Source organism: Carassius gibelio, chromosome B19, assembly GCF_023724105.1.
Source record: "Carassius gibelio isolate Cgi1373 ecotype wild population from Czech Republic chromosome B19, carGib1.2-hapl.c, whole genome shotgun sequence".
Classification (NCBI taxonomy): Eukaryota; Metazoa; Chordata; class Actinopteri; order Cypriniformes; family Cyprinidae; genus Carassius; species Carassius gibelio.
Window position 1 is genome coordinate 23,409,808 of NC_068414.1, and position 22,384 is coordinate 23,432,191.

General features: G+C 37.9%; 3 protein-coding genes and 1 long non-coding RNA gene across 5 annotated transcripts; 3 read left to right on the forward strand and 1 right to left on the reverse strand.

The window, feature by feature from the left end:
• The first annotated feature begins 856 nt into the window (after positions 1–856).
• Positions 857–5,794, forward strand: LOC127979330 (probable methyltransferase-like protein 24). 2 transcript variants are annotated; one of them, XM_052584700.1, is made up of 5 exons: positions 857–1,351; positions 1,991–2,089; positions 2,251–2,372; positions 4,606–4,822; positions 5,073–5,794. In XM_052584700.1, the coding sequence occupies exons 1-5, from the start codon at positions 1,061–1,063 to the stop codon at positions 5,385–5,387; spliced, it is 1,044 nt and encodes a 347-aa protein (XP_052440660.1). In that variant the 5' UTR covers positions 857–1,060; the 3' UTR covers positions 5,388–5,794. The 2 variants fall into 2 exon arrangements, with proteins under 2 accessions (XP_052440660.1, XP_052440661.1); XM_052584701.1 differs by having other exon boundaries at positions 858–1,324.
• Positions 5,795–6,130: 336 nt separating this feature from the next.
• wasf2 (WASP family member 2) lies at positions 6,131–12,928 on the forward strand. Its single transcript, XM_052584698.1, has 9 exons — positions 6,131–6,305; positions 7,181–7,339; positions 7,419–7,553; positions 8,580–8,733; positions 8,888–9,005; positions 9,143–9,267; positions 10,769–10,936; positions 11,032–11,489; positions 12,010–12,928. Exons 2-9 carry the CDS (start codon positions 7,207–7,209, stop codon positions 12,165–12,167), a joined length of 1,449 nt encoding a protein of 482 aa, XP_052440658.1. The 5' UTR covers positions 6,131–6,305; positions 7,181–7,206; the 3' UTR covers positions 12,168–12,928.
• Positions 12,929–13,418: 490 nt separating this feature from the next.
• On the reverse strand, positions 13,419–16,301 carry gpr3 (G protein-coupled receptor 3). The gene is made up of 2 exons (XM_052585038.1): positions 16,030–16,301; positions 13,419–14,933 (listed from the first exon to the last, which is right to left on the reverse strand). Exon 2 carries the CDS (start codon positions 14,929–14,931, stop codon positions 13,951–13,953), a length of 981 nt encoding a protein of 326 aa, XP_052440998.1. The 5' UTR covers positions 14,932–14,933; positions 16,030–16,301; the 3' UTR covers positions 13,419–13,950.
• Positions 16,302–19,643: 3,342 nt separating this feature from the next.
• Positions 19,644–22,319, forward strand: LOC127979755 (uncharacterized). Its single transcript, XR_008158862.1, has 4 exons — positions 19,644–19,850; positions 20,000–20,101; positions 20,690–20,794; positions 22,242–22,319. It is a non-coding gene; the product is annotated as an uncharacterized LOC127979755 (long non-coding RNA).
• Positions 22,320–22,384: the final 65 nt, after the last annotated feature.

A 22,384-nucleotide genomic window follows, 5' to 3' on the forward strand; every position in this document is an offset into this window, starting at 1 on the left:
CTCTTGAATGGGCTAATAAGTTAGAATTTTAGAGGGCACAAAAAAAAAAAGAAATTTCAGAAAGCAACACTGACCACAAAAAAAAACTCTTGCTTTAAGAAACAAGCTTCTAATTTGATTTGTGGTTAAGGACTTTACATTCACCACTGAGGCTGCCATGTGTGAACGATGTGAATAGATCCATAATAAGCATCCAATGCTCATCCAGTATTCTCTTGCTTTAAGTTTTAGCAAAAACTAATTGTTCATTAACAAATCACACAAGAAAAACGCAAAAGCAGCATGATATTTTTTTGATGGGAAAGCGACGTACAAGACACTCCTGGTTTACAAGTCGATTTTAACGATTTGTGTTTCTGTTGAGACACTGGCTCTACCGCACAAGGACCTTTTGTTTATAAGGTGGGTGTCGTAAAGCAATATCATTGCTATTCCTGATAGACAATAACTCGTATCGATTCTCCTTATTGCATGAGTTATATCGGTTTGAAATGTTGCATTTATAAAACCGCATCCAAATTTCTGAACTGAATTCCCGACCACTGTATAATAGATAGTGGTAAGTGACCACTGCACTGGCTGCACACTTCACAATCCCAGCAGTAGGCTACGTCACGAGGCTATTACTCATCTATTGCATTATGAATAGTGGCTATTTAGACATCTTACTCATTTGACGCGCTGTTTTTGCATACTACATAGTAGTGAAATATGTTCGCGCGCGTGGGTGGTGTGTGTGTGTGTCTGCGTGTCTGTTTGAGTATGAATGGCTGAGTGCGCACGTGTAAGGGATATTCCACTAATTTCTGTCCCCTAAACCTGACTCAAACCGTTCTGCCTTTTAAATACATTATGTCCAGTATGCTTTTTTTCTCGTGGGGAATATTGGGAGGTGCAGGCAAACACTGACTCTCACATATGCTACTGGTATTTGTTGATAGACTGTCCAGCCGTGAGCTTTAGATCCCAGTGCCCTCAAGCCAGAGTCACGGTGGCGCCGACTCACCATTTCTGCTGTCTGCGCTCCCACGGGTCACTCCAAATTCAAGAGAAGGGAAGTATGGCCGCTTGTAACTTTAGCGGATTGAGAAGCATTTCCCACCGTATATTTATTATAGGTCTGCCGGTGCTACTGCTAGTTCAACTACTGGTAAGTTTAACGGTGCGTCTCGTTATAAGCATAGAGAAGAGGGGAGGCTCAGCGTCGTCTGAGGTCATGAAAAATGAGGGAGATTTGGAAAGCAGCGTGTTTGGTCTCTGGACCGACGAGGGAGACTCAAGACTGACGGGATACCACGACGAAAACGAGCTTGAAGGACTCCAGGTAAACTCGGATTCACTAGTGATGCAGGTAATTTACGTTATCTGTCTTTCAGTTTTAGGTGGAGGGTCCTCCAGATGTGCAGCTCAAGAGAAAATAAATTGTCCTAGTAAATTGATTGAATTTTTATTCGAATTTATTACCGTGGTTTCAGCTTTTTATCTGGAGGGTCTGGAAAACATTATGTTTGACTTGGCAAAATACACGGGGATCCCTTCTGGACACTTTAAGATAGAAAAAAATTCAGAAAAATAAAGTCTCTCACTCTCCCTGTCTCTGTTTGTCTCGCTGTCCGCCCCCACCTCCTCCACAACAGTGAGCTCCTCAGTGAGTCATGTACCCTCTTCCTCTAGTCATTGAGTCTCCATGGTTACTAAACAGGGTTGTTGTATGTTTTGGGAGAGGCTCCATTTCCAACATCCCAGGTTTAAAAAGTTGTCTCTGTTTCTTTTGTTCTCACTCATGTGACCTCTTGTTTCGAAAGTGCACATTCTGTGACCCCAAACAAGCTGCGACTTCTCTTGCCTGAAGCTCTGCACAGGCTCACATAGTTTTTTTTTTTCATTGGCTATCGAATGCCCTCCACTGCGTCCTTGTTTTTACAGTTGTTTTATGTGCATCTGAAATTTGGCCAAGATTAGAGAGAGCTTCGTGTTTACGTGTTTACAGACTGCGGCTAGAGAGCTGGTATTGCAGCCGTGGGCATCAGAACATCCCTCGTTTTTTGCAGAGTTGCAGCGTCTCACCCAGTTCATCACCACAACAGAGGTACGCAAACATACCATAATGTTTTTTTCTGTTTCCCTGCTAGATCATGCTTACAGCTGTCTTACATAACACTGTGTGATTGCATATAAAAATGGACTGTCATGTCCAAAGCAAGATATCTGGACCTTTAATGGAAGATTTTTTCCTATCACTCTTTGCAGGTGAAATGCTCTGTGGTGCAGGATTCAGATGGAAATCAATCAACACACTCTCCTGGTCACTTAGATGTTTTGTGCATCAACCACTGGAAGGGAAAATGGGGCTGTGTGGCCTACTCATTCAGGTATATACACACACAAACACACACATATATATTATATAAAACGTTCCAGCAAAAAGACACAAAAATGCTTATTTACTTGAAGCTTCCCCTAAAAATGTAAATATAGATGTAGCGATAGACCTTTTCCGTATTGTGACGTAGTGACATGGATAAAGGAAAAAGAAACAAATGTAGGATGGTGACTTGGTCCTTTGGACTAAATTCATAATGGACCTTTGGACTAAAATGCCATTTAGTTTTAGTCATATTTCAGTCAACTGAATTGTTTTAGTCTTAGTCTACTTTCAGTCGACTAAATATCATAAGACTTTAGTTGACTAAATCTCCAGTAGATTTCATAGACTAAAATCTAATGGGTTTAATTCAAGTGTAATGGCATTTAATAGGAATTTCTCAAAAATTTCCAAAGTCATATATTTCCAGGGAGAAAACATCTATTAATATGGTAAAATAAATGATATTAAGGTTTGAACATGCAATATAGACATATTTAACAGCTCTGACACATAATTTAAATAAAATCACTTCTCATAAAGAAATAAGTACATTAGGTTTCCACTTTTTTATGAAATACCAATGGTAATATAATATGCATTCTTTATAACAACTTGCATACAATATCAATCATTCTTTCAAGAAGACATTTATTTATATAAATTAAATTTTGATCAATCCTCATTAGGGCTACTAAAGTGATTCATTGAAGAGCAGTGAGTGATTTATCTTTTGTTAATTCATTAACTATAAGGGCACTTAAGGGGACAACAGCAACTAAATTAGGGTGCTATCCCTGTGAAACGGGCTCTCTGACTGTGCGCCACGGATTCAATAGCTATAGTACAAACATTCAATACTCTCACAACAGTTTACATTCAGTTTAGACGAAACCAGGTGTGTTTACGTGAATACTTGTCAAAACATTTTGTGTGTATTTCTGCAAAATAACTGATTTCAGTAGTGGCGCGTTGTTTGAGAGGCATTTTTCTGTGTGCGTGATTCATGATTTTAAGATTTTATGAGACATGCAGCAAGGATATGCCAACATATTATCAGAGCCAGTTCAAATGTGTGCATCTATCGTCTCTCCCTTCCACGCAGGAGATTTGTTCTGACTGGATCTCCCTCCCTAACGTTTTTTGTCTTGTTTTTATTTGTTGACGAAAATGACAATAGATTTTTATTCAAAAAGTCATTATTATCTAATTTTCATCTGTGAAAATTTTTGTTGATAAATTATGACAAAAAATAATTAATCAGTGAAATTAACAATGAATGGAGTCAGATCTGAATTCAAGCTTGCAGTTTCTAGAGTGCTACAATTCAAGTCAAAATCCCATTAATTTATTTTCTCCATTAGGAAAAATATTTTTAATGATAACTTGTGAATCTATAAACTACCTACTTTAAGCTACAGAGCTGTTAATAGATGTTTTTAGCCCCCATTATTTCCACTTATCTTTTTAAAATACTTTTAACACCAGTCAGTGTATGGAAACAATCCTTGCCAAGGAAATTCTTTATTACCCAATAATTAGAGTGAAATACCGTGTTTCTATATACAAACTCTTTACATTAATAGATCATATTTATCACTTTTATTTTATTTTGATTCAAACTTCTTCTTTTTTAATCCTTATTCGAAAAATGAATAGGGAAAAAGGTGGGGTGGCAGAATTTAAATAGAGTAAATTATTTTAGAAAGCTGACATATGTCACTTAAATAAGTTTAATTTTAGCCTATTAATTAAAAATGTGCTCTAAAATAAAAAATGATTAGGTCAAATTAAACATATGCATTGAAGATTAATAACATACAATTATACAAATAGATTATCTAATTGGACAAAGGTATTATTTTTGTATTCTCGTTAGTGTTACAAACACTAATTCTTGAGGTATGTTTAAGTTAATACTTGATCTAACAGTTTCTTCTGTTTTAACTTTAGGAATTCTTTAAAACAGCCAGCATGTTTAAGAACTGACTTGTTTATTTCAAAGAATGCCGGTCATTTAGGGATCCTTGTTTTTTTGTTAGGCCTGAGGGGTGGTATTTGTTGAATATAATCTCTAGAAGAAGAAAAAAAAATAAGCTGAAGGTTGTCCCAGATTCTTTCTTTGCTTTTTTCCTCGACATGTCTTGACTGTTGCAGAGAAGCAGTAATTGGTTGAACTGTTCATTGGAATATTTCAGGCAGTTCCAAATGAGCGAAATCTTTTGTCTGTATCTTTACAGTCTGGATGGAAAGGATGCTGCATTTTTAGACACAATGTTGTATGCAGGGTGTGAGGTTCATCGGTTTGACCCCAGCGGTCGAGGGATTCGAGAGCCTGCATCTATTAAGAATCATCGGGCTTGGTTAGACTGGAGAAATCCACTCCGTCATGCAGGCCTCGTTGGTAATGTACCACACAGGCTGCTTGACATTATGGACTCCCTGGGCCACACCATGGTACTTGCACCCAAATACACTAATTAAATGATTCAGTGCTGAATCAGTAATGAATCACCACCTTTATGTACTTAAGTCTTTGTTCACATTAGGGCGTCATCACAACAGTGCCTCATAAAAAGAGGTGCACTTCAGGGAATATGTGGAATATGTGTGTTATATTTAATCATTGGTCATTTAAAAATGATTTTTTTCTTCTTTTTTTGAGTGCTCCCATAATGTCACATTAATTTAGTGTCTGATTATGTAGGTGGATGTTCTGCGTATGGATTTGGAGAGCGCTGAATGGCGCATATTAGAAAGCTGGATTAAGGATGGAACTCTCAGAAGGATCAATCAGCTCATTCTGACCATTCATATGCAGTGGGCGGGGTTTGAGGTGGGTGGTGTCGAAGAAGAGGTGGTGCGATTCTGGTACAGTGTACTGAAAGCCCTCCGCATCTCAGGACTCCAACTCGTGCATTCGGCACATGGCCCGGGACACATAGTGCTGAGACACAAACTGGCGGACTCTCACAGCTCATACACACTCAGCTGGATAAGGACAAGTGAGCAGCCCAGATAGCCAAATGCAAAATCACTGCAAAAGACACTTAGATGCAGAAGCAAAACTCTAATTCTATGGAAAAGATGACAGACGTGTCTAAGAGTACTTTTAACTAAAACAGCATCATTTAATGAGACTGACGTGCTGAATACATACAAAAATGCATAAAACTTTTAAGAGGTAAAGTTGCATGTTAGTATTATTTTGTTTCTCTGCACAGGCAGTCATGCCGTCTAATGGTTTGACAGGGTATTGCAATGATTCAACTCTGCATTTATGCGCACAATTTAATCTACAGTATACTGTGATAATCCTTTAAAACGTTAAATTAACGTCATTTTTAATAAAACAGGGCTACGTGCAATATTTTACAAATGCACTGTTTTATATGAAATAAACTGTAAACAATAAAATGTTTATTAGAATTGTGTCCTATCTGTTTTTCGGTGAGTAATGAAATCCTGGACTGCATTTGATTCACAGAAAAAAATGTTAAACACAAATGACGGGCATTCCTTGATCTCTTAACACTTGTGGCTTTTTCTCCTCTGAATGTCGCCATGTTTCGGATTTGTTCGGACTGGCCCGATGTTCAGGAATGTTGATTAGCTCTCGAAACTGCGAACAGATGTTTACAAGCCGCTAGGGTGGAGCTGCTCTTTGAAGATTCCAGTTTCCATATCCGCCCCTTTTCTATGATTGACGGACGCATCAGCCAATAGTATCTTTGGATTAAAGCGCACCGTCCAATCAAAAGTAACCAAACGCGGGATTGAGCTGTCGCTGCCTGCCATACAGCTCTTGTTACAGTACTTGTAGACATTTTGTCGGTTTATAAAGTTATGGACGAAATTAAACTCAGGGAATGGTACTGCTGAGGTAAGCCAAAAGCCAAAAGACGTCGGCATCCAAGGCCAAATCCATATATATATCCAGGTAAGACAGAGAAGTACTTTATATCTGCGTAAAGTAATTGAAGAGTCGCATTTGGGTTGGCGAGTTGACAGTAAATTAGTCAGCTAACGCTAACACTTCCTGCTCTGGACTGACGTCTCGGAGAGTTTAGGCCTCAGATTCTATTTTTTAAGTATTTGAAACAGTCGTGACAAATAACCCTATGTCAATTTGATCGCTTTAACTTTGAACTGGAATTCAGTTTACTGGGAACAACTTTGATTTGATCTTATCTTGTCACAAAGAAAGTTATGTTGTTATGTTGTGAGTTAAGAGCCTCCACTCCCTTCCAATATATAGGAAGTCTGACGGCTGGACATTTTTTCCTTTATGCACAGGCACTTTTTTTATTATTTTTTTTTTTTTACAAAATTTTATACCACTTAAAATTGTATTCAGATGTGTTAAATTATTTCTATCTGTACAATAAAAAAATGTGTGTGTGTGTATATGTATATGTATATATATGTATGTATGTATGTATATATGTTTTTTTTTTTTTTTTGTTATACCATGGTGAAAGGACATGATTAACTTAGTTGTATATAAATGGGTCAGTTGTGACCTTTTAATAACCATAGATAAAACGCCTTTTAAAATAAAGTGTACATAAAATATAAATAACTCGAAGAGAAGAAGTGTTTATGGGTAGTTGCTTGCTACTGGTGGTAACTGCAGAAATAAGGATATAAGTTGCGTCCTGGCAGAAGAAACAGCAGCAGTTTTGGTTCTGCTTTGGACACACATTAAAGTTGAGTGTGGTTGTGTTGAATATGTGTAATGTGAATGGGGGGGAAAGCACAAGGCATTAATCTATTGAATTCTTTTTTTTATTTTGATTTTTTTGGGTCTTAAAGAGGAAGGTGACCGATAAGCTGCCATCATGCCTTTGGTGACGCGAAACATCGAACCAAGGCACCTCTGTCGCCAGTCACTGCCAAATACCATCAAGAGTGAACTGGAGTGTGTGACCAACATCACACTTGCCAACATCATTCGCCAGCTGGGATCACTTAGTAAGTGTTTGTGTAATGGGGTGTATACTGAAGTAAATCGGTTGTGTGTCACTGCTTTTAAGCTGTCATTTAATCATAGGTAAGTATGCAGAGGATGTGTTCGGCGAACTGTTTGTCCAGGCCAGCTCGTTTGCCGAACGGGTCAACACGCTGGGAGAGAGAGTGGACAAGCTGCAGGTCAAAGTCACACAGCTGGACCCTAAAGAAGAGGAAGGTAAGACACATTGGGTTATACTAAGATTTTCCTTTATAATGATGTGGCATACAAAATAGTCATATTTTCCTTTGGTTTAATTGAATTTTATCTGGACCCAACTGTTTTGTACAGAAAACTATTAAGTTTTGAACAGTATTATTGCATGTTGTTTTATTTTGAATTTGCCTTAGCTCATTTCTATTATTATTTTCTATCTATCTATATATCTATATATATATATATAGATATAGATATATATATATATAGATATATATATATATATCTATATATAGATATATATATATAGATATATATATATATATATATCTATATATAGATATATATATATATATATATATATATATATATATATATATATTTCAAAAATCCAAACCACATCTATTTGTGGTTAGAATCTGATTTAAAACAGTTTTTTTCTAAAAAGTTAAGCTGTCATGAGTGGTCTGATGACAGCCCTGAGGATGGCTGTAATATTACTTGTTTTTAACCAATAACTTTATTTTCTACAAGTGTGTTGCACCTTTTCTGCAAGGAAAATCTTTTTTTTTTTTTTATGTTTTCTGTTGTCAGCTGTCAGATCAGATTTCAAGTGCTTTCTCGCACCTGTCACTGTAATGTCATGCACAAAGCACAGTAGTGTGTCTATAGCTGTATCTGAATTCACTCCTGCTTGCTAATGTGGCATTTACTGTATTAATAGGCTGTATAAATAGTACATTAATGTTTCTGACGCACTTGATGGGTTCAGTAAGCAACATGTCAAGAGCAGAGACAAAATTAGTGGTTTTCCCCATCTACTCCCCTTTATCTCTTGGCGTCATAGTCATTACTATGGCAACACAGATTTGATATAACCATTTGCAAAATGGCAGTAGCCATAAATATCCAATCTGTGTGCGGTGTGAACAAAGCCTTAATTTGTGGTTTTTGGAGCAATGATGCGAAATGAATTAATTACAAATGTCATTATCTGTCTTTGTTGCTTTCTTTTTACTTCCTCCTATTTTTGCTTTCTCGTTCCAGTTTCTCTTCAGGCCATTACCAGCCGCAAAGCCTTCCACTCCAATTTCATCCAGGATCAGCAGCTCTTCATTAGGGTGTCACTACCGCAGCCTATCCATGAGACCTATCTGACCTGCAGCCAGCCACCCCCCCTCAACAATCTGAGCTGTTACAGGTAAACACACCGTCACATCCGATGACCTCCATGTACTGACCACATAAAGGCATGTGAAACTCTTTATATTCATCACAATATATTGATTGTATTTCTTCAGAATATGGTCATTTTGTTTCAGTATGAGGTGGTTAAAGTGTTTTCTGTTTTCCAGGGAGGATGGAAAGGAGGCTCTGAAGTTCTACACTGATCCGTCTTATTTCTTTGACCTCTGGAAAGAGAAAATGCTTCAGGATACCAAGGACATTATGAAAGAGAAACGCAAACATAAGGTGGGACATGAGAGTATGAAGCATGTGCACATATGTACAGCAACATGATATGTTTTGACCGAAATATGATGATAAAATAAGAACCAGAATGCATGAGCTTCTGTAACGGTGTTTATTTCTGTGTTTATTGAGAGCAGAAGAAGAAAGATGACAACCTTAACCGAAGGAACTTGAACCCTCGAAAGATCAAAACCCGTAAAGATGAATGGGAACGCCGGAAAATGGGGGAGGAGTTTGTGGTCCCCAAAAACGATAGCATGGGGTAATGAAAACTAGGGCCAAACTTTTTCCTGATTGTTTTGCGTTCACTTTTTTTTTTTTTTCTTCTTTTTTTTTTTTTTTGATCAACTGAGAAAAGCACATCAAAGTTTTAGTGGAAAAAAGAGTTTCAAAGTCTCATCTTTAACACACACCTGTAAAATCTCACACCCATGTAAAAGCACATTCAGTGTTTCAAACTGCAGAAAATGTGTAAAGCTTGTAAACATTGCAATGTAATAATACATTTACCTTAGAATAACCATCCAGTGTCCATAAGTTCATTAGTCAGCTAGAAAAATAACTATAAAGAGGAGCATTTTGCTATATTTATGCGCTATTGCATATTAATATTTTTACTTAACCTGTTGTCTACATGATTCAACTCCTATAAAACTGCATTTTAGTTCCCACTTTAAGTCAACCTTAGTTCCCAGGTCATCTACAAGATGGATTAAAATGCTGATAAAGTCAAGATAATAAAAATAGTTTCGGACCTAGGTTTTTTTCCTTATAGGAGCCAGTGGCTTCTTACTCTTATTCTTTTTTTTTTTTTTTTTTTTTTTTTTGTCTGGGGCCCTGATTATTGATTCTTAAATCCCAAGAACCTGACTTTTGGTCTATGTGCTTTTCAGTCTATGCTTAAAGTAAACATTATTTGAAGCACATCTTCCATTCCTTCAGTTTGTAACAAAGTCCAGTCTTTCAAATTCTGTCAATTTTATACCAAATTCAATTTAACAAAGTCATTTTGAAGCTCTTTTTTTGTGGTGTAACAGATCACTGTAGCTGCTTCAGTTCAAGCAGCAGTGAACCGGTCGTCTCTTCCTCCTTTACTAGTTATGTTGAAAGTAACAGTATAACTTATAGAAAAATATCATGTTTCATGCAATCACTCAGTTTCAACCATGGAAAGATCAGCATGTCACATAATGCAGCATTTACTTCAGTGAAGCCATTCAGTGTCCTTAGTTTGTTAGTTAGCTAGAAAAAAATAACTCGAGGGAGGAGCTTTTGCCAAGTACATGCATTATAAGATGTAGGTGTTGTCTTCATAATTTAAGTTCAAATTAAAAAATTTTTTACCACCATTTAAATTTTTATATTTCAGGGAGTTGGAGTACAAACATTTTTTATTAAAATATGAAAAAAAAGCAAAAATGTGCAATTTAAATGTCTGTATTATATTTTTTTTAATGTTGATTATTATATACAAAGTTAAATATACTGTATATGTACTCTTGTTAATTCTAACCTTTTAATAGTAGTAATCTACCTACTGACAACATTCCCTTTTTAGGTTACAGCTTTAGTTAAGAGAGATTTTATTCCTGAAGTAGCATGTACCTGATATACATTGTCCAAATCGAGCCTAAATCGACTCAAAAGCTTTTGAATAGAATTGGCTTGTAAAATCTGTCAATGCAATAGTATGACACAGCGTGGCTGTTGGATGAAATGATTGATATGAATGATTAATATTTCTCTTTATGTGTCTCTAACAGCAATTCTTCAGAAGTGTTGAATGGCAGTATTGGCTCTGGTGATGATGGATTTAATCACACTGATGACTATTTGGAACAAAGCACTAACTCCTACATCTATGATCCCAACTCTCCTCTCCCACCTCCAGTGCAAGAGGACCTCCTCCCACCACCACCTCCAGACATGTCGTGAGAGTCTTTAAATAGCCTACCATTTCTTTCTTGTTGAGCATCAAGTGCAGATTGATTTTTGAGCTGACAAGCGTTTAACCTTCCTCTTGCAGGTATAATGATGTATCTGGTGGTCCTCCTTCGAAGCGTGGCAGTCTTTTAAGCCCCAGTCATCCACCTCCAGCTCCACCAGTGATGCCTTCTTCTCCAGGCCGTCCGACTGTTGCTCCTCCTATGGCACCGCCACCACCTCCACCTCCTGGTGGCATGATCCCACCTCCACCACCTCCAGGTTTTGATTCGCCCCCTGCTCCTCCTTTATTTTCCAACAATGCTGTTTCCACCCCACCGCCACCACCCATGGATGCCTTTAGTCCAGCTCCTCCACCGCCACCCATGGCAGGGGGACCACCTCCGCCTCCCCCTCCTCCTCCTCCTCCAGGTCCTCCTCCACCCTCTGCTCCAGCCCCACCTCCCTCAGGAGGAGTCTCTGCTCCCGCCGCACCCAAAGCCCAGCCTGCTCCGGCCCAGGGCGATGCTCGCAGCGACCTTCTTTCAGCTATCCGTCAAGGTAACTAAAACAATGGCTTTAAACAACTTTGAAAGAAAATTCAGTTTAGCGAAATCTTCAGTTCAGTTTAGCGAAATCTTATCACTGGAGGTTATTGTGATGCACTTAAAGGGTTAGTTCACCCAAAAATGAAAATTAGCCCATTAATTCATCACCCTCAAGTCATCCTAGGTGTATATCACTTTCTTCTTTCAGACGAATCCAGTCGGATTCTATTAAAAATTGTCTCTGATCTTTCAAGCTGTTTGATGCAACTCAGCGGGTGTTGCAGTGCATCATTCCAAAAGTTGTTAAATAAAAATCACCCATCTATTAAAAAAAAGTGTCTCGCACAGCTAAAATCTTACTTTTGAACTGTAGCGTATGCATGGTATTTGAAGAGTAATTTCTTACTGAACACTTGTCTTACCTGAAACAGATAATGGCACAAGTTAACAAGGGATTCAGATCATTTCTACACACATATGGAATGTTTATTAAAATGTCTCTGAGCTTGCCATTATTGTGTCTGTGTGTGTAGGATTTAACCTGCGTAAAGTGGAGGAACAGCGAGAGCAGGAGAAGAGAGATCACAATGGCAATGATGTCGCAGCCATCCTGTCCCGCCGCATTGCCGTGGAGTGCAGCGACTCTGAGGATGATTCATCCGAATTTGATGATGATGAGTGGTCTGACTAAAGCTATCGCCCCGCTCTTCATCTCCTGTGTGATGACATTAAGATCATTCCTTTTAGACCTCACACTTCTCATATTACTTGTTTACCTGCAGTGAGGCCAAAAGCAAAAAAGGGGAAGAGGGCCAAAGTGTGTGTGTGTGTGTATGTGTGTGTGTGTGTGTCCAAAGGGTTGAGTCTAATCTAAATGAGAGAGTGAATTATTTAGTTGATCAGCCTTCTCATGTTTCAGAGCACCTGTGCCTCTGTATAATGTGGCCAAAGGTAAACCGAGACTGTGTGTGTACTTCCATACTTTGCTCCATCAGTATAGTTTCTATTAAAATCCCACATGATTGAACCTTACTCTGTATTAACTAATCAACTAAAGCCTTCCTTACAGCAAGACTAGACACACTTTATAATGCAGATATTTAAAATAGTAAGATGTTTTGTTTCTATGATAGTTTTTGCACCTTGTAGTACGAAATAACTTTGTATTTCATTGGAGTACATATTCACGGTCCATGACCAAAAGTCGTTATCTGTTTAAATGGCATCCGGCTGTGTCTGTGCTGTTTTCAGAGCTTCACAGTACTACCAGTAGATTTTTCTTTGTTAAGCCCAAGTGCCTGTTTCATAATGCCTGTGGTTTTAATGCCAAAGTTTTAGAAAATATGCAAGATTTTGATATCAAAGAAATGTGAGATTGTTTTATTTGATACATGTGGGTAATAATTATGATTTTTTTTTCTATCAGCAACTGAAATAAAATCTTAAATATAATACTGTGTCAGACTGCTGTTACAAATGTTTTAGAAGAGTGTTGTGTGCATAGCTGAACTTTTTTTCTACATGTATGAGCTTGCATGTGCAGGGGCTTTTATAGACTTCAAAATGTACAGCTGCATACCTAGTATGCTGCTTAGTCCACACAGGTGGTCTTGAGCTTCATGAGTAGTTTGAGAAATAATAATTTATAGTTCTCCATTATAGATCAGTGCATTTAACCTAATTCTAGATATTCATAGCAGTGTTATTTTAGTATATTTTAGATACTGGTAGATTTAGTTTTATTATATATTATTTCATTTCAAGTAATGGAAGAACTACACTAACCTTGAGTCAGCCAATTTATTTCAAATGAATCTTAATTTAAGTTAAAACCACAAATTTTCACACTAACAAAATTATCAAATGATTTTTTTTTTTTTTTACAAAAAATACAACAGAAAATGTACAAAAGTTACAATTTATTCATTATAAACCTATTCCATAAAACATCTCATTTGAACAATAAAACATTCATTCATAAATCTGTACATTTTGTGCAACATTAATACATTGTAAGTGCAAACAAGACATTTATGATTTCAAAAAACATGTCAGACTAACAAATGGCAAATAATCTGATCATTAAATACAAACAAAATTCAAACAAGTTTCATATTAAAAGTCAAGTCGTTGTAAAGTGCAAATTATTTTGATTCCATCAGTAAACTCTGAACTTCAGAGGACGTAAAATGAGGCACAAGTCTGAGACATTAAGGTGGACTAGAGGGTTTCTTCAATACAGTGGAAGTCTTCTCAGAATAAAGTTAAAAAAAAAAAAAAATACCGGTACATTAACCCCTTTTTAGCATTTCAAAAAATTATGCACATTGACAGTGGTCGTGTTAACACCACTAAGACAGGAGATTTGGCAACTGGCACAGTGATATTCCCAAACAGGAGCAGATATAAAACATGAAAATGAATTTTGTATGGCACCATAGAATCTTCCAAAGTGTTCAGGTGTACTCATGATGTTAGACATCACTGGGAGTGTGTGTGTTTTTGTTGGGTGTGTTAGGTAGACAGCAGCAGCAGGCCTGTCGCAGCACTCTCTGTATGTGTGTGTTTCTGTAGGCATAGATCAGAGGGTTCAGCAGGGAGTTTCCTGTGACCGGAACCAATGTGGCGTAAGTATACAAAGCTGGAGACGATCCATCGGCCAAGAGACCGTACAAGGCAAAGGGCATCCAGCAGCTGGCGAATGTGGCAAGGATGAGGGCGAGTGTGTGAACCCGACGGCGCGTGTGTGTGCGCGCAGATGGGAGTGTGTGTCTCTGGAGGGCGATTTGGTGCGAGTGGCGAAGTACGACCCGGCAGATACAAGCGTTGAGCTGCAGCATCAGGGCCAAGGTGAGCAGGAAGCCACCACACAGGGTCGCCAGGTGCACTCGGGTCAAAGGGCGAAGAACGCTGCAGGATTCTCCATCGTGCAAGCAATTCCAGCCCATGGCAGGCAGGGCACCTTGAAGAGCGGCAAGAGTCCAGCAGATGGCCAGAGCACAGCGTGTTTGCGTGTGTGTGCGCCGGGATCCATAGGTCAGAGCGCGATGTAGTGAAAGGAAGCGGTCCAGAGTGATTCCCAACAGAGAGAACACAGATGCACTGAGTGCGCTCACTAACAGACCCACGCTGCCCAGCTCTAGAGCTTCTGAGTACGCACACTGGCGAGACAGGAAGTGCAAAAGGAGTCCCACTCCTGCCAGGAAGTCCGCCCAGGCCAGGCTGCCAATTAGCAGGAACATAGGAGCCCGCAGAGATGGTGAGGAGAAGATAGTGGCCACGACGATTGCATTTTCACAGCAAATCAAGGCTCCCGATACGCACAGGGCCACGTCCCATGGAGTCATCGCTGTGGCCTCCAGGGGTTTAGGGGGGACGTGGGAAGGGGTGAGTTCCAGCAGTTGGTTCATCGCCAAGATGACTTCTAAGCCCACTTCAGAGTCATTCAGGGCCATTACTATGGGAGAGGGAGACAGATTTAGTCACACAATTCACAGCAGGGTGACTGTCACATATTCTGTTGAGCACTAGAGCTCCTGCGCTCCACTCCAAGGCCTGACCTCATAATGACATCCAGAGTAAGATGAACTGCAGTTAATAACATCATATTCAATCTGACATTCCTAGTCTGCACACTACGAGTGCTACTGGAGATGCTGGCAAGGGCAAGAGCTAATGGAACACTTTATGAGTCAGTCTCCAAATGCATACATTGCACATTTGATTTAGATTACATTAACATTTTAATATAAAATTATATTCAATTATATATATATATATATATATATATATATATATATATATATATATATATATATATATATAAGAATTCTGCACTAAAAACTAAAAATTTGCGGCTTAAGAAGCATTTCTTACTATAAAAAACAGCTGCTGCTTTGTTTTCCTAAAATTCTAAACGACTTTGCTGGCACAGTAAAATATATTACTCATCAATTTCTATAGTAATATAATACAACAAAATGTTAATATTTTAACTTGTTTTTTTTATTTATTTGTATATTAGGTAGCTAATTCATATTGGGTTGGTGAAGGTTAAATTTTATTTTGTCTGTTATATGCATATTAAATTATTTTAGTTTTTTAGCATCATCATGTGGTATACCCATTGCTCACTGAAAGGCTAATTTTGAACTTTAACATGTATCCTATTTGCCACTTATTAATATATTACAGTACTTATTCATGTAACATTATCATTAATATTTATTCAAACAAACTTGCATTAATTACAAAGAAGTCATTATCTCAGTAGGTTAACTAAAAATGTGTAGGTATCTCCTGGCTCCTGAAGGGTTAAACGTGCGCCTGGCTGGGAATCACCGTTTTGAAGTTCAGAGCAGATCTGAGCGCTCCTCAAGCAGACTGATACAACATAACAAGTTATGTAAAATATACGCGCACCAATAACACCATCCCTTAACGTCTTTAATATTCTCGCTGAATTTTCATAGCGCATTTCTGACATCAAAGCTAGTCACCTTGAATTTAACAATAATTTCAAGGGTGTATAAAGATGCATAAAACAGACTTACGGAAGCTGTAGAAGATTGCAAAGCTGACAGTTCTTCACGCCACCATCCAGCTGAAGGTCTCTTGGAGCTCGCGCTGAAATCTGAGATTGAGCTGCCAGTGAATCCCGGGGTCCGCGAAGGCGCGAGCAGATCCAACTCTTTAGAAAACGATATCTTGTTCTTCTTGCACCGTGAGGTTTCTTCTTAGCTCCTCTGTATTCGTTCTATCGCTTCTGTATAACACTCAGCTCCGGTGGGCTGCGAGCTATACCTTCATCGATTCCCCTCTGACGTCAGTTACGATGATGAAGGGCGATTCTGCTCCGGCCGACCAATCAGGAGACTCTCAGGGACACCAGCCTCTGTCGTAATTTCATTCATAAAAATACCGCATTCTTTCACCCCGCCCACTGCGACGGCGGGAGAAAGGACAAAGTGTAATCAGTTTAAGTCAGTCCGTGCGTGGACCAAAATGCACTTGGACATCAGAAAAATCACTGATGATAAGCATTGAACTAGTACACTTATATCAGAATAGAAACAGCTTGCGTGTGATCGTGTGTGATTGAGAGGGAACGTGAGAGTGAGTCACTGCTGTCCAAGGTGCTGAAAAACTTGCTCGTTTCGTTGATTGTGACGTAAGTTGTGCCGCACTATTGGTACGTGGCACAACTGTACGACACTCCTGGGCTAGTTACTCAAAGAATGTAGGCTAATATATTACTCATTACTAGTTACTCCTTTCAAAAATTATATTGTTACTTATTACTTTCTGGCAACAGTAACTAGTTACACTACTTTTTACTTATTCTAGAATGTTACTTACCACATATTCATCAATTGACAAAAATCCACATTGGATCGCAGTCAGAAGTTATTGCAAACACTCAATAGTAACATTCAAGTAGAAGTGTTGCATTAATCTCATTAATTGTCATGTGCAGCTTGAAGCTAATTGTAATTTCTCCGTTACACATATACGATTATATTTCCTAATGCATTTTATCAAATCACATAATGTAAGACACTGTTTAATTTTCCTAAAAGATTTTTAATTATAATAATATAATGTACCACATGCTGATCAGAGGGGTGTGGTTGGGATATAAATAAATGCCAGAGTAAAGTAAAGCCACAACTTACACAACAGTGTTCAGATCATCTTTTTTCCTGACAAAATTAATATAATGCAATATTTCTGTCTGCTCAATGTAAGCTTTTGCATATTCCAAGCTTGCCTGCTGCATTGGGCACATGACATGCATGTAAGAGTCGTGAAAATTATGAAAATAAATCTAGGAATTATTTGGATTTTAAATCAGCGGGGTTGAGGCATCAAAAGTTATAAGCTGTTTTATGGATGATAACTGTAATATTACTGAAATCTTAATTAGTTACTACTAGTTACTGCGAAAAATGAATATTATTACAGTAACTAAGTTACTAGTAGCTAGTTACTGCTCAATACTCCTCTACGATTATTATATTATAATATATTTCACATCTTCCATATCCCACGTGTTCATCCATAACCTTGTATAAGTGACAAAGCTAAAATATAGCACACGAGAACTCGAGCACACGCATCTGCCGATAGGCTAGTTTACCATTTTTGTTTAAATGCTAGTATTCGGAAGATTGAAGGTTATAACTATGACATAATTTCCCCGCAGATGATGGAGATTATGGCGTTTCCCGGCAGATCTGGCGCGTGGGCGTCGCAGTGCTCGCGTGGCTCTGCATTTCAATGAAGCAGGTGGGCGAGCGCTACAATACTGGGGAACTCTCCTGTTCTCTATAAAAGGACACGCACTTCCGGTGGTCACCAGCTGGGAGATATTATAAGCAATACCCCCTTAAGCTTTCTGTGGTCGGGGAGAGTATCTGCAAGTGTCAATTGAAGATACTGACTGAAGATACTGAACAATTTATCAAGGACTTCTAGGCTGACTAAACTGGGGACTTGTTGGTTAAATGTAGTCTAATAATAATATATTTAAATTAACAGTATTATATTTTATATGAAATAACTCAATCAACAAATCAAATGCATTAGTGTACACCAACAATACAGTTTGAACAACCTCCTTAAGGTAATTGCACCATGCTACATATTTCTAATGCAGATTTCCAGAACTTCAAGCTGGTGCTTTTTGAATATTTATTTTATCCATCCCTGCTAGTCTGTAGAAATCTTTTTTGTAACAGTCTCCACTGTATGTTATGCAGTAGCTAATGCATTATTGGCCTCATGCACATAATGTGTCTCCAACTGATTGTGTGGGCTTATGTCAGTCAGAGAATCAACTGAAAAGGATGTTTAGAAATAAGAGCACAGACACTGTTTATCATTCCACCATTATATCTCCTTGAGCTCCTTTTTGGCGGGAAGTCAAATTGTGTGAGCGTGTGGTGGGGGGTGTACTGCGGAATTTCTCGCAGTTACCTAATATCTGCAGAGCGCATGCGCGGCTTTATCTCTCTGCACCTAGTTCTCCCTAGAGGAGGACGCCCACTCTCTCTCACACTCTCTCTCTCTCTCTATCTCTCTCTCTCTCTCTCGCTCTCTCTGTTCACATGGTTTGGCATTATTGATCTGTCTGTGTGTCGTGAGACATTTCAAAACAGTTTAAGGAGTGATGGTGTAGGTTAGAGAGATTCTCGGTGGGTTTTAATTGAAGGGTGGGTAGGCAGTGAATTTATTGCAAAACAAATGCTGCCCTGATTTGCATTGATCCCCAGATGTAGCAACGATAGTGATGACTGTTTCCTCCTACACAAGCCGTAGTCCAGCACCTACATATATATCATCGCCTCCTCTGCTTAGTTTATTATGCTGTGACTTTTTATTAAAATTAAATACTGAGCATCCAGGAGCATGGCGAGGATGCAAAGGAACTGAAGGATAAATAGAAAGGATAACTTTTTATGTAACTATGCCAAACTCTGGCTCTCTTGCTCTGGCCCTGCTCTGTTTGTTTTTCCTGGCTTAATATATATTACAAATGTTAAATAATTATGTTGTACAAACCACAGATTTTGTTTAAATCTTCAAATGCCTAATATATTACAAAATGTCCTTGAGTGGAGCAAGAAAATGTATTTCCAGTTTCAAAATGCAGTTTAGGAAAAAACGAAATGTATTTTTTTAATTAATGTTGGACCTGAAAATATATTTATGCAAACACATTTTAATATAACAATTGTTCAAATATATTTATAAAATGTAATTATATATAAAATGTTTAACTACATGGCATCCACACAGCCTTTTAGTCTTTTACATTACATTGCTTTCCCTAAAAACATTTTCTGTGCCACCAGAGAGACAGACAATCAGAAAGAAGGTCAGAAGAACAGTATGGACATGCTGCTGACTGTCTATAATGATCTGGGCCACAGGAGACCTGCATCTTTTGGGAATTAGATCTGACACATTTCTGAAGCCTGCTTGTGAAAAGGCAGAATGTCTTCAGTGGTGTGGATATCAAGAAATGGTCATTTGCCATTTGGTTGCCATGTTACCTGTCTCACATTACACAGCTTCCAGTCTCGCTGAATCAAAGGGCATGACGTCAACACACACACACACACACACACACACACACACACACCACATGCTCCTCACAGTTCACAACGACCTTTCATCTGGAGGACACAGACATTTAAGGCTGGATATTTTCTTGACAGGAACATTTATGACTCCTACTCTTTAAGTTTTTAGTTTTACCCTTTCTGAGCTGAGGTAAAGTTGTTTGTGTTGTGAAATTGTTTCACTTTCAACTTGTTGGCATCGAGTGCTTGTATCAAACTTTAGTTGCGTCATTGTGGTGTTTCACAGAGTAAGTATAACTAGAAAAAGTTAAGATTGTTAGACTGATTCAAAGATAAATTGTGTTTCACTATTAGTTGATAAGTTGTTGCTTTAATGTTAATTTAAGTCAACATTTCCAGTTCGAAATGAGAAACTTTGTGCATTTGTTTATTACAGGTGGGATTACTGACAATTTTTGGAGGATGAGGTGTGTGTGGGCTGCACTCTGTGGGATTGTACTGCTAACACAGGTTATTATAACCAATTCACAAACCTCAGGTATGTGTCACTACAATAATGAGCTTGTATATCAATGCTGAATATCGTTAACTTAAAAAAAAAAAAAAAAGAAAAAAAAAAAGCTTTTTAGCTAAAATATTTAAATCTGCATATCTAACCTATGACAACTGGACTATTTAGCTATGATGTCTCACAGTCATTATATTAAATGTCAACTTTTCTGTATTTTTATTTTAATTTTAAAGATTTTTGCTCATAAAGATAAAGGTTGGGTATTTAAAAAATGTTTAAAAATCAACCTAATCTAAGTAAAATCTTATATGTGAGTTTTGATAAATCAGTTCTTGAATTAAAAACAATTTAAGAGTCAAAATTTTAAAGGAAAAAAGACAGTATTAGTTAGAGGAGCAGGTCTTGTGGTAGATGTACAGTCTGTTTTATTCTGCTGCATTTGAGTACTGCTGAACAACACTTCTTGGTATCAATTCAGAAAAGCGTTTCTCTCTTTTGTACAACGTGATTTATCTATAATTTATTTGATAACATTTCTTACTTTTTCTCTCAAACATATGTGAGTGTTAGGTGAGAATATAAGCTTACATCTTTAATCTCTTGATGGCCTCACAGATTCACCCAGTGGTGACTGCTCTCAGTTTGACTCGTGCAATGGCTGCATCAGCGGAGACCCGGCCCTCAACCTGACACGATGTGTGTGGCAAAGTTGTAATGACGGTAAAGAAACACATGTTGTGTATGAGTTTAAATGTATTCTCCGATGCAATGTCTCTGTTGTTTGTGCACACACACACACATGCGCCGAGGATCCCACTGAAGGACATGTGATCCTGGCCACGGAGAGCCATCTCAGGAACAACCCAGTGAATTATTCAAGCACAAGCAGACACGCAGTTACAGCTGCCGTCCACACAGACATCAGTCTTAGTAAATAATTCAACACCATTATCTAACCTCCTTGAAATAAGTGTGAGGAGACATAAAGAGAGAAATGTTCAACAAGAAGCAGCATCTTTTAGTCTATTCATGCTCTGTTGCCAAGGCAACCAACTCTGTAACCCAGTCTCTTTCTCTTTTAGACCCATATCTAAAATGCAACTAGGTTTATGCTCACTTTGCTTTACATACTTAAATAACTAAATTACATTATAGTGTTTCTACTTAACTACTTGTCAAATAAACAAAAACTTAACTTGAAATATTGATTACATTTTTTATATCCAGAAATACTAAATTCATCATGTTTTCATTGTCATGTGACCTACCTGTTGTGTCATCGCTTCACTTTCATTTACAAATCCTCTCCTCTGGCCTCATGCAGTAGAAAACTGTCAGAAGCAGAAGGTCATCTGGGAACTTTTTGCTTACTTTTTATGAATACTCTGACATACTGCTCTTTTCATATTCTATTTCTAACAGTATAGCAAACTATTTTTATATAGAGAAAAGTAACCGCAAGCTTCTGGCATGGCGTCACATATTTAAATTTAAAATGGCCTTTCCTGCGCTTACTTTAAAAACAAGGCCAGTTGTATTAAGTGTAACATGACACACAGCCAAGTATGGTGACCCATACTCAGAATTCGTGCATGCACGAATAATCTACACAAATAATCAAGGAATGCAACTACAGAAGAGTCATGTTTCAAATAAGTTAAAATATAAAAAAGTCTGGTCATTTTTGAGTGAGATGCTAATGGTCTAATCAGATTCAATGATCTATGCTAAGCTAAGCTAAAAGTGCTAACACCAGACCTGGAGATCGGCTGAATGGATTTGAAAATGGTAAAACTCAACTGTTTAACTCTAGGGGAGTTGGAAAATGAGCCTGTTTAAAAAAAAGTGGAATTTTCCTTAAAATTTTTCACAGGAATGAAAGTGAGGCTGACTGAGGGGTAGAAGTACAGTGTTCAATGGATTATACTGTTGTTTAATACAAACATATTGTTTAGATTTTTTCTTTTTTTTTCTGAAGAAAAAGCTGTCAGTAATAGTTTTGAAAGTTATTATGAAAATTACGTGATTTAGGATCTCACTTTCATCTCCCTGATTTAGGGTCTATTGACCAATCAGAATCAAGTGTTCCAGAGCTCTGTGTAATAAAGCAAATCAGTTCACTTATCTGATGGTGACTGAATGTCAGTATTGTGTATTTCATTTTCAGGAAATGACACAAGATGCATGTCTGACACCGAAGACTTTGGAGGCTGCTCTGTCTACAATGAGACCAGCATGTGCCAAGGCGAGTAAAAATGTGCGTATTTGCAAATGAATGTGTGTGTGTGCGTATGCTCATGTGTATGTTTG